The sequence below is a fragment of the Urtica dioica genome, chromosome 1, assembly GCF_054948205.1.
Source record: "Urtica dioica subsp. dioica isolate 48M chromosome 1, U.dioica_male_clone48M_v1_H2, whole genome shotgun sequence".
In the NCBI taxonomy this organism is placed as follows: domain Eukaryota; kingdom Viridiplantae; phylum Streptophyta; class Magnoliopsida; order Rosales; family Urticaceae; genus Urtica; species Urtica dioica.
The window spans coordinates 16,191,170-16,207,524 of record NC_142756.1 but is presented as its reverse complement, the minus strand read 5'-3'; the positions used below and the strand labels follow the sequence as shown (position 1 = coordinate 16,207,524).

At 37.5% G+C, this 16,355-nt stretch overlaps 2 protein-coding genes across 2 annotated transcripts; one reads left to right on the top strand and one right to left on the bottom strand.

The window, feature by feature from the left end:
* Positions 1–971: 971 nt before the first annotated feature.
* LOC149407525 (polygalacturonase-like) lies at positions 972–3,271 on the bottom strand. The gene is made up of 9 exons (XM_089620577.1): positions 3,080–3,271; positions 2,845–2,976; positions 2,577–2,744; positions 2,443–2,463; positions 2,134–2,341; positions 1,948–2,029; positions 1,751–1,859; positions 1,554–1,670; positions 972–1,411 (listed from the first exon to the last, which is right to left on the bottom strand). The coding sequence occupies exons 1-9, from the start codon at positions 3,269–3,271 to the stop codon at positions 1,190–1,192; spliced, it is 1,251 nt and encodes a 416-aa protein (XP_089476703.1). The 3' UTR covers positions 972–1,189.
* A 6,470-nt stretch (positions 3,272–9,741) lies between these two features.
* On the top strand, positions 9,742–10,865 carry LOC149407524 (uncharacterized). Its single transcript, XM_089620568.1, has 3 exons — positions 9,742–10,413; positions 10,506–10,574; positions 10,833–10,865. The coding sequence occupies exons 1-3, from the start codon at positions 9,742–9,744 to the stop codon at positions 10,863–10,865; spliced, it is 774 nt and encodes a 257-aa protein (XP_089476694.1).
* Positions 10,866–16,355: the final 5,490 nt, after the last annotated feature.

The following is a 16,355-nucleotide window of genomic DNA, read 5'->3' as shown; positions in this document are numbered from 1 at the left end:
TCGGTTCTAGTTCGTTGTTCGACGTACTTTGTGGTACCATTGTTCGTCGAGTTTATCGTTGTATCCTGGGAAGCCTTGCTCAAGTGTTCCTGTACCGGTGGGAGAGCAACAAAGCTTCAAGGAAACTGTCCAACAGTCCTTGACATTTTTACTTTCTTTTCATCTTGTTTCGGTGAAGGTTCTTTATTATTTTGCTATTCATCGTTATTTAATCTAATTGTAATTTTTCGTTTCATTTTTTCCCCTTAATAATAATCTATCTTTATTCCCAAAATAATTTTAATATTTCTAACAGAATATATATACATAAATATAAATATATATGTATATATATGTACACAAGACTATCGGCAAGATAGACGAGGTCCGTACCATCGGTAACACGAGTCCATGAAACCTTCGGCAGAGTTTGAAGCTTGGATCTCCAACGTCCTAAGACCATTGTCGAGCAAAATCCTCGGCGGGCCAAACCATATCGGCATAATCATGGACCATCGAATCATCAGCCATATTTTTGGCGCGAAGCTCAAAATAACTATCAGCGACCTCAAATCTTTGGCGAGACGAGTTCGTGGGACCTCCGACGTGGCCTCGTGCACAACTATCAGCAAGCATTAAGGTGCAAGACCATCGGCGTGTAAAATTCGGCACGCTTGTGCCTTCGAAAACATCAAACCATCGGCGACACCTTCGGGTCAGATCGGCTTCGTGCTTGTATATATACTAAATTTGCGTCATGGTAATTATTTTTTAGTATGTTTTAATTGACCTTTGACTTTTTATCATCGCTAATATGGTACTTAATATTGCTCAGTTAGTCCTTGTAGGTACAAGAAAAATAGTAATTTGGTCTTCGTCCCCATTTTTTTCTTCTTTATTTTGAAACGATGTAGCCCATAGCATAAAAAAATGTTCATTTTTAGTAAATTTCTATAAAAAAAAAAAATAAAAAAAAAAAAATTAATTCGGACCATTAATTTAAGGTTTAAAACAATTCAAATACAAGAAATCCTAATCAACAATTGACCAAGTCCTTAAAATAATATAAAATGTGTAAAACGAATGGATACGTATAATCAAGAAAGAAAATAATGGGAAAGAAAAAAGAAAAATATGAGGCCACATATAGGTAACAATTACCATAGGGCCAATTTGATGAATAAAGCTAACTATAATTAAATAAATAAAATCAAGAGCATTTGGGAAAAACACTTCCAATTCTGTTGAGCTTCACATTTTGACAAGAAGCTTCAACGTGACCGTCGTCTCCTTCGCGCCCGAACCCCACGTCGTGAAGAGAAACGCCTTTGCATGGGACGCTTTTGCTACAATCCAACTTCACAGCCACTTTTGAATTACTTGTCCCTTTTATATTTATGTATTTGATATCGCTTATCTCCACGGCTGAGGCCTATATTATATATATTCCATAGATAAATATATTAACATTTTTTGTATTTACTTAAATATGAACGACAATATTAGGGTTATACAAAAATAAAGGGAGCATGATGATCATATTCATATTATATTTGGTAGAAATAATTAATTACCTGTTGGTGACATGGTTCCTGCTGATCACAATAGTTTTGGTCAATGATAATTGGGTTGCTCACATTTCTCATTAATATGTTTTGGAATATTATGTTCTTCGCATATCCTGAACCTCCCTGCAATAAAAATGACGCTGAATCAAATGATACTTTTATTTATAAATAAAACTGAATTTCGATAGATATTATTTATTTACCTGCCAGGTCTTAATTCTCACTCCGTTTGTAGTTCCTGTAAATCTGACTCTATTCACAAACACATTTGAAACCTCAGCTTCTGAATTCCCAGCTCCTAAGCTTCCAATGCTGAATGATTGTATATTAGTTATTAAGAACCGAGATGTCACTATATATAAAAAATTGTATTCATAAATGCCAATTTATAAATAAATACCTTATCCCATGGCCAGGTCCACAAATTATGTCTGTAGCTCTAACATTTTTTGATCCACTCACTATTGAAATACAGTCGTCACCTTCACATATAGGAGAAAGTAATTAAAAAAAAATCAAGTATATATATTTATCAACAAATTATTAGTACGTAGAAAATAATAGAGCATGGAATAGTAAATCTCACCTGTTCTTATGAGAGAATTCATGATGTGAATGTTTTGAGTTGCGGTGACATGAATTCCATCGGTGTTGGGGCTGTTTCCGGGTGCAATTACTTTCAGATTCACCGCTTTTACATTCAAACATTTCTGAAATGTTAAATGCATTTGCTGTGCATTTTTGAACCTCAAATTGGCCACTACTAGATTGGTGCACTCATAAAATGTCACAGCCTACATCAATTAAAAATAAAAAGTTTATTAATATATAAGACTAATTTCCATTTGAAATAATAAATTAATTCAAAAGGATTATTAAATTTAATTCAACTTACAGTTGGGGCACGCTTGCAAGGCTGTTGGACAAAGAAAATGAAACGAAGATAGTTAGCTATAGAACCCATGTATATATGCATGATTAAAATAAGATCACACTAACTATATAAATATATATTAATTGAGCACTTACAAGTGCTTTATTAATTTTGCAAGAGTTGAGCCACCATTTCCTTCCATTGCCATTGATAGTGCCACCACCTTCAACTCTCAAGTTATGAACTCCCTCAAACACCATCCAATGCCTTCTGTCGCTTTCGTAATCCGAATGATGTGGCGACGCTTTTATCACCCCCGAAATCTATTCATAATTCATCACAATCATTAAAAATCTTGTTAATTATTAGTTAATCAACTTTAATATAAAAAAATTGATTCATTAATTACTAATACAAACTCACCCTCATTGTAATGGAGGACTTGCAAGGCCCTGAAAACTTGATTGGCTTAAGGTGATAAACTTTGGTTCTTGGCACATAAATTATGCTATCTTCTTTAGAGGAACAAGCCCTACTCCAAGCCTTGTTGAATGCCTTTTTTAATATAAGTAGAAAATAATCAATTAACATACTTTAATAGCTACACAATCAATGAATCAATTAAGCATATCACTAATTTAATTTCAATGTAATTTACCTGGCTATCGTCTGTTCCATCAGCCTTAGCGCCAAAACCATCCACGTTAATGAATACACTCTTCGGTGAAGGCGTGATTGCTCGGCTAAGCCTTGTCATAATTCCATTTGCATTTCGAATTTTAGATTTCGGGCTTATTAAAGACTCGTCTAGGGCGAGAGAGAATGAAAGAGAAACAAGTAGTATGAGCATTAGTGAAGGGAGGAGTGAATAGTTTCTTGTTATTGACATCTTTAGAAGTATTTTCGTTGGAGAGAAAGAGTAGGCTATATGACTTGAGAGAATATGAGAATGAGTGAATTGATTTGTTTATTTTATTGTGTGATGAAGACTATCTCTTCTTGTGTATATATAGTAAGGAAATAGTAAGTGGAGCTTTAGAGTTTCAATACAACCATAGTGGAATGTGATCGAATGTATGAGAGAGAAGTATTAGTAATTGACCGGTATAGCCAAGTTTGGTCCTCTTACAATTATGGCTTAATATTAACCAAATAGTGAAAGGAATTTCAACAGAAGTTAGCTATATATATATTAGTGGAGGATTGTGATCGTGCTTGTTTACCAATAAACAGGCACACAAGTATGAAATTTTATTCTCAGATTTGTTTACTATGTTTTCACATACACAGTCAATAGATTTATTTAAGTTTAATTTTTGGAACATAACCATTAAATGATTATTTTCTTAATTATTATTTCCTTGTCCGAAAGCGTGATCTATTTACATTATATATAATATATAAAGTAAAGGAGGGGTGGATACTAACAAAACATCACTGTTCAATGAACATTGTTTTGTGATTTGTTTTTTAAGAAAAAAATAAGAGATTGGACTGATTTAAACACAAATCGTGTTCATTCGTTCCGATTTTTATTTTTATTTTTTGTTATCAGAAAGATCAAAATATCTTCAAAAAACTTTAAATACATTTTTGCAAATCTAAATATTTTTGAACGTGTCTCTATATATTTCTTCATCCAGATTAAAATATATTAATTATTCGGCAACAACGTGGGAAATATATTGCTTGTTTTATATATATATATATATATATATATATATATATATATATATATTACAGAAGTTAACTAAAAATGTATATTATTCTATGTTAATTTGGTCATTTTAAACAATTAATTTAGAAAATATAGGCAACGTTTCATAACACAAATATATTACTTGTATAAAATCTGCTAAGAAATAAATCAATTATTATTTTTTGCAATTAGTCACAAGTATTAGGCCAAAATAAGGTAATGCATATTTATATATTTTGTTGGTATTAATCCACATGTTCATAGTGTTGATTGGAAGATTAGCCTGAGATTTCAACTCGGTTTCGACAGTCTCATGTGTGTTCTCTTTTGACCTCAAACTATTTGACATATAGCAAGAAAATAAAATTAGGCTTGATAATATTGTCAAACCTATTATACTAGATATATCTAATAATTAGACAAACCCCACTTAGCATAACGCATGATATAATACATAAAAGTACACAATCAACTTGAGTCCAAGAACTAGTTTTTCATTATGCTGGCCACGCTCCAACCAAAAGAAACTTCTTCGCTTTCTTTGAACATGAAAAGCGAGTTCTTCTTCGCTCATGTATTAGATTGACTTTGACCCATATTTTTTAGCACGCAAAATTTGTGTGTTAAGTGAATCTCAGGTTGCTGATTTTGTGGCTGTTTATTCAATTCAGATTTCAGAATACACATCAGACATATATCTTCATAAGTTGATTTTCCATGGTCAAAATATATTATAGTTTAATAACATCCGATTCTGACAAAATGGACTTTTTGTTTCCTTTACGTATGCAAATAGTACATGTATACAAGGGCGGTCCAAAATATTATCTGACCTAAGAGCAAAATAATTAGGATTTTTTAAACATATATTAAGAAAAATAAGGTATAATAATTTATTTTTTTTAAAAAAAATTGAAGCTTCTTTTCCTAAAATTTGAGGTTTTTTTTTACGCATAAAATTTAGGGCATTAGACCATTGCCTAAGTAGCTTAAATCTCAGATCGTCATGATGTATATGATATGTGCGAGTAGACAGGATGTATCCACCACTTGTACATATATATTTTTTTTATCATATATTAATAGAAATTAATCTAATAAAAATAGAAACCAAAAAAAAAAATTAAGGGCTTTGATTGATTTAGTCTCCTTATTGGGACCTGCATCACCTCTTGATTTATGTTGAATTGATAAGTAGATTTGATTGTACATTTTTTTTTATGTATAATATCTAGGACACCTTTTCAAATGATTTAAATTGAAGCAATTGGATGTCCGACTCGGGCTTATATGATATGACCGATCAATAGAAATACTCTGACACTTCACGCCTTTGTTATATATTTCATACATCACACTGGATATATATCATATTCATGAAATATGGTCTCGTCTCAATCATCATTTTCTATGACTATTCGGAGTAAGCTCCTTGGCTTGGACTGGACATTTAATTCATGTCGCTATTCCTGCATCTATGGGGAATACGTTAGATGGAATAATTTTTTTTTTTTAATAAAGTTATCTCACATTTGAAAACTACGTTTCATGTTAAACAGTTTTAAAAATTCAAGTTTAAATATCCTTATAAAAAAAAACTTTGAAACTATTAGAAAGATGAAGGCAAAAACCTTCAAATCACTAGAAAAATAAAAGCAAAACCTTTGAAACGGTTAAAACGATTAAGGCAAAAAACTACAAAATCACTTAAATTTATTTTCAAAGTTTTTGTTTTCGTCTTTCTAATTGTTTCGAAGTTTTATAACAATGAGATTTTAGATGTTTTATCTATCAAAAAGTTTGATTTTCTTAAAATGTTTAATATGGAACTTGATTATCAAATGTGAAGTATCTTTATGCTTAGTTTATCAAGTTTTCCTTGTACTATAGGCATGTCAAGTCACCCTAAAATATCATTATTAATTACTGTTGAGGAATATTTTTAATTTTTTGCTATAATATGATGAAAATTTCTTTATCTATAATCAATAGCAAATTATGTAGGATATTTTCATTATATCAATATGAATATGATAAATATAAAAAGATTGCAGTATTAATTCAAATTTTTTTACAGCAAATATAATATACAATGACTTGGCTAAAAACTGCACAAAACAATAAAATGTGAGTTCGTCTGCACCAAAACAGAAAAACAAACCGTTATCGAAATTGAATTAAATAAAACTCTAATTATCTCTCTACTCTTCTCTTTTCTTCTACAGCCGCCTTCTCCTCCCTAGGTTTTGGCCACCGCCCTAGTCTAACCGCCGGGGTGCTTATTAATTTAGTCTCAATCTCTCAAATAATCCATTTTTCTTAGATCTCCACCAATTTGCCTTGCCACTTTCCACCTTTCTCATGCCGGCTTTTGGCTTCTCCAGCGAAGTTCCCGGTTGTTTTCAAGACGCTTCCTCCTCTGTGTGTGGGTGTTTGCAGGTGTTTTTTGGTTGATTATTCTTGACAAACTCAAGAGGTTTTTGGTGGTGTTATCACTGGAGTTTCTCTCAATCCGTTCTTAAACCCCGACAACCTGGGCTCTTTGCCCTATGTAAGCCTTCTGCATAGTTAATACAGAATCCCTCACCAAATCTATTTGTTTGCCAGCGTCGCCCCCCGCAGTTTGGCCCCGATGGATTTCGTTCCACCACCGTTGAGTTTGTCGTCTCCAGTGGTGTTTTGGCCTTCCCCATCGGTCATGTCGATCCTGGCCTCAATGTTTATGATGGTGAGGGTTTTGTGTCTCTTGATGTGGTGGTGTGTTGTCTACAAGCCTCAACTCCCACCTTTAGGGGACCGATTTTGATTTGGGAAAATGTGTGGTGTTTTGGTACGCGATGAAAATTGGTGGGTGATCTTTTGGAGGGTGAATTTTTTGGGTTGTTCTAGTTAGAATTTTAGCTATATTAGATAGTTTATCATGTTTGGTTGATGTTTTAATTACTTTACTTTAATTTTTCCTTATGGTTGTTAAGACTTTGATCTTATGTCTGCAACTCTTTGATGATTTTTGTGTACCAAAGATGATTTAGTCACCTTTTGGATTTTTTTGTTCAAGTGGTCTATTGGTATTTTGGCAATGTGGACACTCAAATGCATTTGTCCACAGTCGGTGGTCCTCGACCGTTTTAGTTCATCCACTAACCTCTGAGTGTTTTTTCAAAAAAGCTTATGAGTTGCTGGAAATTTAGTGTGATTTACTTTCCGTTTGTCAGGAGTTCACACACAGTGTACTTTCATCCGGTTTTAGCTAGTCTTGAATTGTTTTTCTCTTGAGGTCTTATCCTTTGTGGTTAACAAATATATGATGTTTGTATGAATTGGCATTATACTTTTTTTTAATAGAATGCCTCTAGAAAATTTTATAAAAAACAAATGTGAGTTTAATTAGTCTGGACTTGTCAAGAAGGTCAGTAAGGCAAGCCGTCGGAGGGTTAGCCAGGAAGACCAACTAGATGGCCAAGAAGGGCCAACTAGGGAGGTCGGGCCTCCCTCTTGCCAAAAGGGTCGGCCCTCCCACTCGCCAAGAGTGCCGGCCGATCCTTATAACCATAATACTCATAAGACACTCATATAAATACTTTATTCCACACAAATTTTAGGTAATTTTCTCTTAGTTTAACAAAAATTTGCCCCTCACTCACCTTAAACTTCTCTCTAAGACTAAAAATGGCCTCTCACTTTATATAGAAATTAGATTAATATTGAGCGCCAGAGAGCACGCTCTCGCCCTATTAGCTCACTTATTCTCTTTTCAGGTTGTAAATCGACTTTTCCGATGAGACCAGATCTTCAATATGAGGAGTCTACGACCCTCTGGTCTATGAGTGATCACAAGTTCCTGTTTTTTTATCTCGCCACATGGATCCTAAGTGTTTCTTTTTTACATTAACATTTTGCGCTAAAATGAGTAGAAATTGAGAACATGTCATTGGTTCGGAGAACCTCCGTATTTGCATAGCGTCCACATTTTTTGTGACGAAATCCATTGTTACCTTGCCAACTTCGAAGGTGGGGTTCGAGCCCGATAAGCCTTTCGGGACTAGAGGAAATTAAAAAATTAACGCGCTTCCATATGTCAAGGTTAAGGGTCGAAATTAATATATCTTAAGAGTTTTTTTTTAAATAAAAAAAATTGGTAGTTGTAATTTTCAATGTATGGAATATGGATGAAACTTTTATAAAATAGAATAAAATTTGTATTTTTTTTATAAACATAAAAAAAAACTATTAACACTAGTTTTTAACAAGAGAAATTGCTCAAACTACCACCTTATCACTAATTTTTTCCAAAAATCCACCAAAGCATAATTTTGGCCAAAAATACAAGTTGGCCACTTGTGAAAAACTAAGTTTACCCTCCACTTTAAATTTTCTTTCAATCTCATACCTACCATATCATACCTCATTTAATACCATTTCCGAATTAAACTTTTTTTTTTATAAAAATCTTTATTTATCTCTCTCTCTCTCTCTCTCTCATTCTCTCTCTCTCTCTCTCTCTCTCTCTCTCTCTCTCTCTCTCTCTCTCTCTCCCTAACCGTGTACCTTCAAAGTTCAAACCCACTCTTCCGATTTACTCTATATCTCTCTCTCAGTCTTCTCTGAAACCGTTCCTCACCCAAAATCACCGAGAGAAGAAACCGTTCTTCTTCTCTGAATCGCGACCGAAACCCACCCTGAACCCGAATTCCTTCACGACCAGTCTCTCTCTCTCTCTCTCTCTCTTATTCAAACTCACCCAAAATCGCGACCGAAACCCTTGCCCGAACACGAATTCACTCAACCACTCCCTCCATCAAGTCGCCATGTCTGACCCACTCAACCCTATTCTTGAACCCACAACGGGAAAGAGTCCTAGGACGACAGGGCCCAAACAACCGGAGGCGTCCGGAGCAACCACGCCAAACCCTTCTCCGGCCCGGAAAAGGAAAACGACCGTTTCGCCCAAGGTGAACACGAAGAAGGCTACGAAGAAGCCCGCCATGGCCTGAAACCCACCTCTGATTCGGACAAGGTAATTTTTTTTTTTTCCGTATATTAACATGTCATTTAAATGATATCTCATGATATTATTTGGTTTCATATCTCGTAATGTCAATATATAGAGATTATAGATTATGAATTTGATATGTTGTGGTTGAGATTGTGAATTGTGTTTGAGATTTGTTGAGAATTGCGTAAATGATAGTGTGTTTGAGATTGTGTCTGATATGTTGTGGTTGAGATTGTGAATTGTGTTTGAGAATTGTTGAGAATTGTGTAAATGATAGTTTGTGTTTGAGATTGTGCCTGATATGTTGTATTTGAGATTATGAATCTGATATGTAAATGATATTATTTGGTTCCATATCTCGTAATGAGATTGTGAATTGTGTTTGAGATTTGTTAAGAATCTGATAGTTTTGAGATTGTGTGATGGTAAATGGTTGAAAATTGTGTTTGAAATTGTGTGAAATTGTGCTTGGAAATTGTGTTTGAGATTGTGTTGTGCTCGTGTTAATTCTCATCTTATTTGTTGCGGTATGCATGGGTGGAGGAGGTACATTTCTGAATCAAATGTAGTATATCATAATATTAGTTTTTATGGAACTCTTGAGACGTTTGATAAATCAGCGGCTATGGGTCCAGAAGTGAAGGCAATGTTCAACAACTCTTGTTTTGGCCAGTTTCTGGACGTCCCGAAGGTCACCCGATCCTCAAAGATAATTAACCATATGTTGATGAGGGTCAGTTACTTTATTGGTGAAGAAGGGAGGGAAGATACTCTCTTTATGGAGCTCGGGGGAGAACCGCGGGCTTTCACAAGAGAGGATTTTTGTTCTATCTTAGGGCTGCGCCATGGGGACGTCCCATCCTTGGATTATACCGAGCCGGCCAAAGGTGGACTGTTCATGGAATTGTTCTCCAACGGGACGACGAACAGTCGTGTAGTGCTTACAACAAAATTGGTGGAATCGCAAGGGTGGCCACATGAGAAGCGAGTCAAGCTCTTACTTCTTCATTTTCTCTTCAACGTACTTCTCGGTGCCCCTTTGGGTACGACCATTCGAGATTGGTCGTACGTTAAATTGGTAGAGGACTTGGACCAATTTAACTCGTACCCGTGGGGCAATGTGGTTTGGAAGTTCTTCGTCGAAAACTGTCGTAAGTACGTGAAGAACGTGGACAAGAAGGATTCCAAAGCAAAGATAAACCTTCCTTCATTCATGTACCCACTTCAGATTTGGGTGTACGAAACCATGCCTGTGTTCGCGACTCTCTTGTATTGCGAGAGATTGTCTGATACCGATGTACTATCATGCGTCGGTGGAAATCAACGACTCATGTCATTGACAACACGTTCTCAACGATTTTGTGGCAATCTGAGAACTTTGTGTTCAAGCCAATGCGAGGAGAAAAGGTTAGCTTGAAGACAATGAAGAAGACGAGCCAACAGAAGCTCAAACAGAAGGTGATTAATCTTGATTCTGTGTTTTTTTATGGTTTTAACGTCAATCGTTGACATTGATGTCAACAGTTGACGTCAATCGTTGACATTGATGTCAACAGTTGACGTTAACTGTTGACATATGTGATTTATGAGCTCTCTGTTTGTTGACATTGATGTCAACAGTTGACGTCAATTTTTGACATTGATGTCAACAGTTGACGTTAACTGTTGACATCTGTGATTTATGAGCTCTCTGTTTGTTGACATTGATGTCAACAGTTGACGTCAACTGTTGACAGCTGTGATCTATGAGCTCTCTGTTCGTTGACATTGATGTCAACAGTTGACGTCAATTGTTGACATCAATGGCCTTAATTGACGTCAACTGTTGACAAGAATTGACGTCAACTGTTGACATCAATGTCAACAATTGACGTCAACTGTTGACAAGAATTGACGTCAACTGTTGACATCAATGTCAACAAGTAGCCTGTATAAAAAGATTAAACAAAGAGATTCTCTCTAACAAAAGTAGTCTGAACAAAGTATAATTAATACAATAAATAAAGCTATAATAAATCCGTGGAAAATGGAGTAGCGCTACTGCATGTTTGACGGTTGTGGCCGAGAACCCCACATCGCGCGCACTTGCGCCTCTTAACTTCCTCCCATTGAGAGGGTATTCTTCTCTTCTTCGGCCTACCGGCAGCACGCGCTGCGTGTTCAGGCGGAATAACTATGATATTCTCCACCTGGGGATGGTGTACATCTGCGTAGGTTGCCCGCAAATACTCGGTTGAATAAAACTTGGAAATGAAGTTCTCAACTGGACGGTTACGTTCACGACAAGCCGTAGTTCCATGTGGACAAATAAATTCATGAGCTTGCCATCGCCGGCATGAGCATGTCTGTTCTTCTAAATTAACAGCGTATACAATCCCCTCTCTGTCAACTACCTCAAACTGCTCGACTGAAGATGGCCTCACCTGGCACAAAAAATCACATTTCATCTTAAAATCATGAGAAATCTAACATTGTTGACATTGATGTTAACAATTGACGTCAACTGTAGACATCAATGTCAACAATTGACGTCAACTGTTGTCATCAACGTCAACAATTAACGTCAATTGTTGACATCAATGTCAACAAACAGAGAGCTCATAAATCACAGATGTCAACAGTTAACGTCAACAGTTGACGTCAACTATTGACATCATTGTCAACAATTGACGTCTACTGTTGACATCAATGTCAACAATTGACGTTAATTGTTGACATCAATGTCTTAAGGAGCTCTCTATTTGTTGACATTGATGTCAATAGTTGGCGTCAATTGTTGACATTGATGTCAACATTTGACGTCAATTGTTGACATTGATGTCAACAATTGAAGCGTCAACTGTTGAGATCCTTAGTAAATTTAAATACACACTTACCAACATTCGAACAACATATGAAGTGTATTTTTCTGCTCTGGCTTGGTATTCTTTTGTCAAAATAGTTTGTGTATTTTCCGCAGCTTCCCGACGCTCATAAAACCATCTCATACCTCGCTCTCTCAGCCAATCCATCAATTTTGAAACTGGAAATTGTCTCACCTTTACATTTAATGCATTTAATGACTCCGCGTTGTTGTTCGTCATGATACCATACCTCTTTGCCCTGAACATACACATTGCCCATCTTTGGTACCCGACATCATTGGCTAAGTAGCGACGTATTTCGGGATTTTCAGCGTCCAACATGACCATGAAACTTTCAAATTCCCGCTGAGTGTATGCTTTTGCGGCACCGTAAAATTTCCACTTCACCTCCTTCGTGATCCCCTTGAAAGTAGTCTTCAAATTACCGTGTAGATGGAACATGCAAAAACCATGATCACAATTTGGAAATACCGTCTTGAGGCCATTGATTATGCCAGCATGTCTATCGGAGACAAATACTTGTTGCTCCCGTTCCCCAATTGCGTCCTTTAATTTTTCAAAGAAGTTAATCCAAGCCTCATTAGATTCTGAAGGACCAAGATTGTAGGCTAGTGGAAAAAATATGCTTGTTTCCGTCCATCGCACAGGTCGTATATAACGTCCCTTTGTAATAATTCTTCAAATGCATACCATCGACAATAATAACAGGCCTTACGTACTTCCACCCCGTTCTCCATGGCCCGAGTGACATGAAAAAACTTACAAATACATCGCCATCACCAGTGACAAGGTCAAAAAAAGAACCCGGATTCTTAGTCTCGATCATGTACCTTAGCTTAGGCAAGGACTTGTACGAGTCTTTCGAATTGCCGTAGATGGACTTTAGAGCCTCCTCTCTGGACCGCCAAGCTTTTTTTGTAAGACATAGACACTCCGTAATCCATTTGCATGTAATTCCTTATCTCTTTTGGTTTGCTCATTCCCACGGTTGGATCAATACACCTACTACAAATACAGTCTTTCGGTGCGGATGACTTTTGGGTGCGACTTTTCGCACCTAAAAGTCGCACCAAAAAAGACTTTCGGGTGCGAAAAGTCACATCCAAAAGACATTAAAGCAACTAAAAAATTTCGCAGATTTTTTTTAATTTGGGTGCGAAAAGTCGCATCCAAAAGTTCATTAATACATTTGGGTGCGACAAAGTCGCACCTAAAAATCAAGGTTACCTTTTGGGTGCGACTTTGTCGCACCCAAAAGTCCAAATATTTTAAGCAGTCTTTTTCCCTCCTTTTTTCATTTTTCCTCAATCCCTCTTCTTCTTTCCTTCTCTTCTCTTCCCGATACTTCTCTTTTTCTTCTCCTTCTCCATTGCCGCGCGCTTCACCTGCAAGAACAAAGAGGAAAAAAAAATTTCAACAACAAGAACAACCCATCTTCGGCCGCCACTTCTAAAATTTCGTTCCCTGCCAAATTCTATCCCATTAGAAGAAGAAGGGAAAGGAAAGAGAAGAAGAGAAAAAAGAAGAAGAAGAAGAAGGGGGTTGAGCGGCCGAGAGAGAGAGAAAGAGAGATTGAGGGGGAACGAGAGAGCGAGAGAGTGAGACTGAGAAGGAGAGCGACCGAGGGAGAGGAGGCGCGGCCGACAGCAGCCACCGAGACCGAGCATCACCTCGCGCGCGCGGCCAAGAAGGAGCGAGCGCCGCCGCGAGCATGCCGAGGACGCCGGGAAAAGAGGGAGACGGCGCCGAGAAGACTTGATTTCGGGAAGCAAGGTAAAGAAAATCTTCTTCCCCACTTCTTAATTCGGATTCTAGGGTTCGTTTTAGGAATTTGGGGTTTTTTTTATTTTAATTGAGTTTGATGATTTGGTTATGTTTTGGAATGGATTTCGGTGATGATTCTTGTGGTTATGGATTTGTTCTTGGTTTTGGACGAGTTTGGTTGTGGTTTTGGTTCCGGCCGTGTGATTGAGATTGGTGGTTTTGGGTTTCTTTGGACGAGTTATTGTTATTGTTCATGTGTGTTTGATGTATTTGTTCTTGAAGGATGGTTGCTTAATTTCAAGAATTCTTTTTAGTCTCGTGACCTTGGTTGTGTTTGTGATGTTGTAATTTCTGTTGATATGGCTGTGATACTAAACCAAGAATCTTAGAGGTTTGGGTTGATTTTTGGGTCTTGGCCGTGTGATGATGGATTGAAATTGAAATATTGAATCGTTGATGATTTGAGACTGATTTGTTGTGGATTTTGATTAATGAGTGGTTTGGTTTCGGTCGCGAGTTTTTATCGAGTTCTTAGTCTCGGTTTAGGTGGGCGTCATGGGGCTCGGGGCAGCGGTTCGGGACGGCGAGGGTGCTGTCCGAAGAAGAAGAAGAAGAAGAAGAAGAAGAAGAAGAAGAAGGGGGCTGAGCGGCCGAGAGAGAGAAAGAGAGATTGAGGGGGAGCGAGAGAGCGAGAGAGCGAGACGCGAGGTTGAGTGAGCGCCGCCGTGAGAGAGAAGGCCGGAGAAGACGGAGCGAGAGAGAAGGCCGGAGAAGACGCCGCGAGCACGCCGTGTGAATTGTTTGTGAATTCTTGAGCTTGTCCGTGTGAATTCTTGGCCATGTAAATGTTTACTTTTCATTGAATCTGGGTTTTGAATATTGAGCTTGTCCATGTGAATTCTTGGCCGTGTGAATTGTTTGGCTTTTGTGAAGTTGTGTGATTCATTTTGAGTTTGATTTGGCTGTGAATATAACCCAGAATCTGAGAATTGTTAGTTTTGAGTTGTGATGTTGAAATTATAGTTTTAGCTTTGTTCGGACTCATTAATATGGTCGTTAAGCGTTGCCTTGTTATGAGTTGTTGTCGAGGGTGAGGCTCGGTTTTAGGTGGGCTCGTTAAGAATCGAAGTCACTTTTAAATCAGGTGTCAACTAAAGCACTGCTAATAATTACGCTTTCAAAGATTTAAAGTCACTTTATAATAGAGCGACATCTTAAGCACTATTTCTTGTAACCCACAAATGACTTTTAGGTGCGACTTTAGGTGCGAAAAGTCGCACCTAAATGTCGCACCCGAAAGTCAAGACTTTTGGGTGCGACTTTTCGCACCCAAGACTTTTAGGTGCGGAAAAATCGCACCCAAAGTCGCACCTAAAGATATCTTTAGGTGCGAAAATTGACTTTTGGGTGCGAAAAAAGTCGCACCCAAAGGTTTTTTTTGTACTAGGCTTAGGCAAGAACTTGTACGAGTCTTTCGAATTGCCGTAGATGGACTTTAGAGCCTCCTCTCTAGACCGCCAAGCTTTTTTGTAAGACATAGACACTCCGTAATCCATTTGCATGTAATTCCTTATCTCTTTTGGTTTGCTCATTCCCACGGTTGGATCAATACACTTATGCTTAAACATCTCTCCTATTAACGAAGCTGTTGCTTGAGGGTGGCGTCCTTGCCTTAAGTTTAGGGGACAAGCGTGCTCATTGTCAAACCTAAAATATGAAAATTACACAATTAGTTTCAAAACCCAAATGGCAACTGTTGACTTTAGAGTTATCATCTGTTGACATCAATTGTTGACGTATGTGAGATATTCGCTCTCAGTCAACAGAAGGCAAATAATTCACCGGCGTCAACAATTGATGTCAACAGTTGACGTCAATTCTTGACATCTATGAATTATTTGTCTTCTGTTGAATGAGAGGAAATATCTCACAGATGTCACAGATGTCAACAATTGACGTCAACAGTTGATAACTCTAATTCAAATTCATAATTCAATAAAGAGTTTACCTTTTAATTTGAAATATGGGCGTGATTTCCTTTCTCACAGCTCGAACAGCCCATTTACAATGCTCTCCCGGACAAACAACGTGCAAGGTGTTTTTGTCCGAGCTCTTTGTCATATACGAGAAGTTGTTGCTTATGGCGAACAACATCAAGTGTTTCTTTAAAGTCTTTTTATTCGAGTACAATGCATAACGCTCAATAAATACAGGGGAATCACCATCCAAAATAAGAGTGTCCTCTCTCGTAGTAGAGCAACTTGGCACGCTATGTGGAGGGGACGGTGGAGGACTTCGCGGTGGAAGGGGAGTTTCGTGGTGGTGTAGGGGGGAGTTTCGTGGTGGTGGAGGGGGGGAGTTTTATGGTGGTTGAGGAGGGGAGTTTCGTCCTGGTGGAGACATAGAGTTTCGTGGCGGTGGAGGGGAGTTTCGTGGTGGTGGAGGGTGGAGCTTCGTGGTGGTTGAGGAGAGGAGTTTCGTCGTGGTGGAGGAGGAGTTGGGTTTCGTGGTGGGAAGCCTCGTCGTTGTTGTTGTGTCTCATTGTCTGATAACCTAATGTCATCCAATCCTGATGTACAACGAATTGCCGATTCATGAGTTGGGACCGAAT

Excerpts from the sequence above, each read along its gene's own strand:
- LOC149407525 (XM_089620577.1), bottom strand. The coding sequence starts at position 3,271 with ATGCTCATACTACTTGTTTCTCTTTCATTCTCTCTCGCCCTAGACGAG. Across the intron at positions 2,464-2,576 it reads GCAAAATTAATAAAGCACTT|CCTTGCAAGCGTGCCCCAAC; the intron begins GTAAGTGCTCAA and ends TTTGTCCAACAG. Across the intron at positions 2,342-2,442 it reads CTTGCAAGCGTGCCCCAACT|GCTGTGACATTTTATGAGTG; the intron begins GTAAGTTGAATT and ends TAATTGATGTAG.
- LOC149407524 (XM_089620568.1), top strand. The coding sequence starts at position 9,742 with ATGGGTCCAGAAGTGAAGGCAATGTTCAACAACTCTTGTTTTGGCCAG. Across the intron at positions 10,414-10,505 it reads AGAGATTGTCTGATACCGAT|CCAATGCGAGGAGAAAAGGT; the intron begins GTACTATCATGC and ends TTTGTGTTCAAG. Across the intron at positions 10,575-10,832 it reads AACAGAAGCTCAAACAGAAG|TTGACGTCAACTGTTGACAG; the intron begins GTGATTAATCTT and ends TGATGTCAACAG.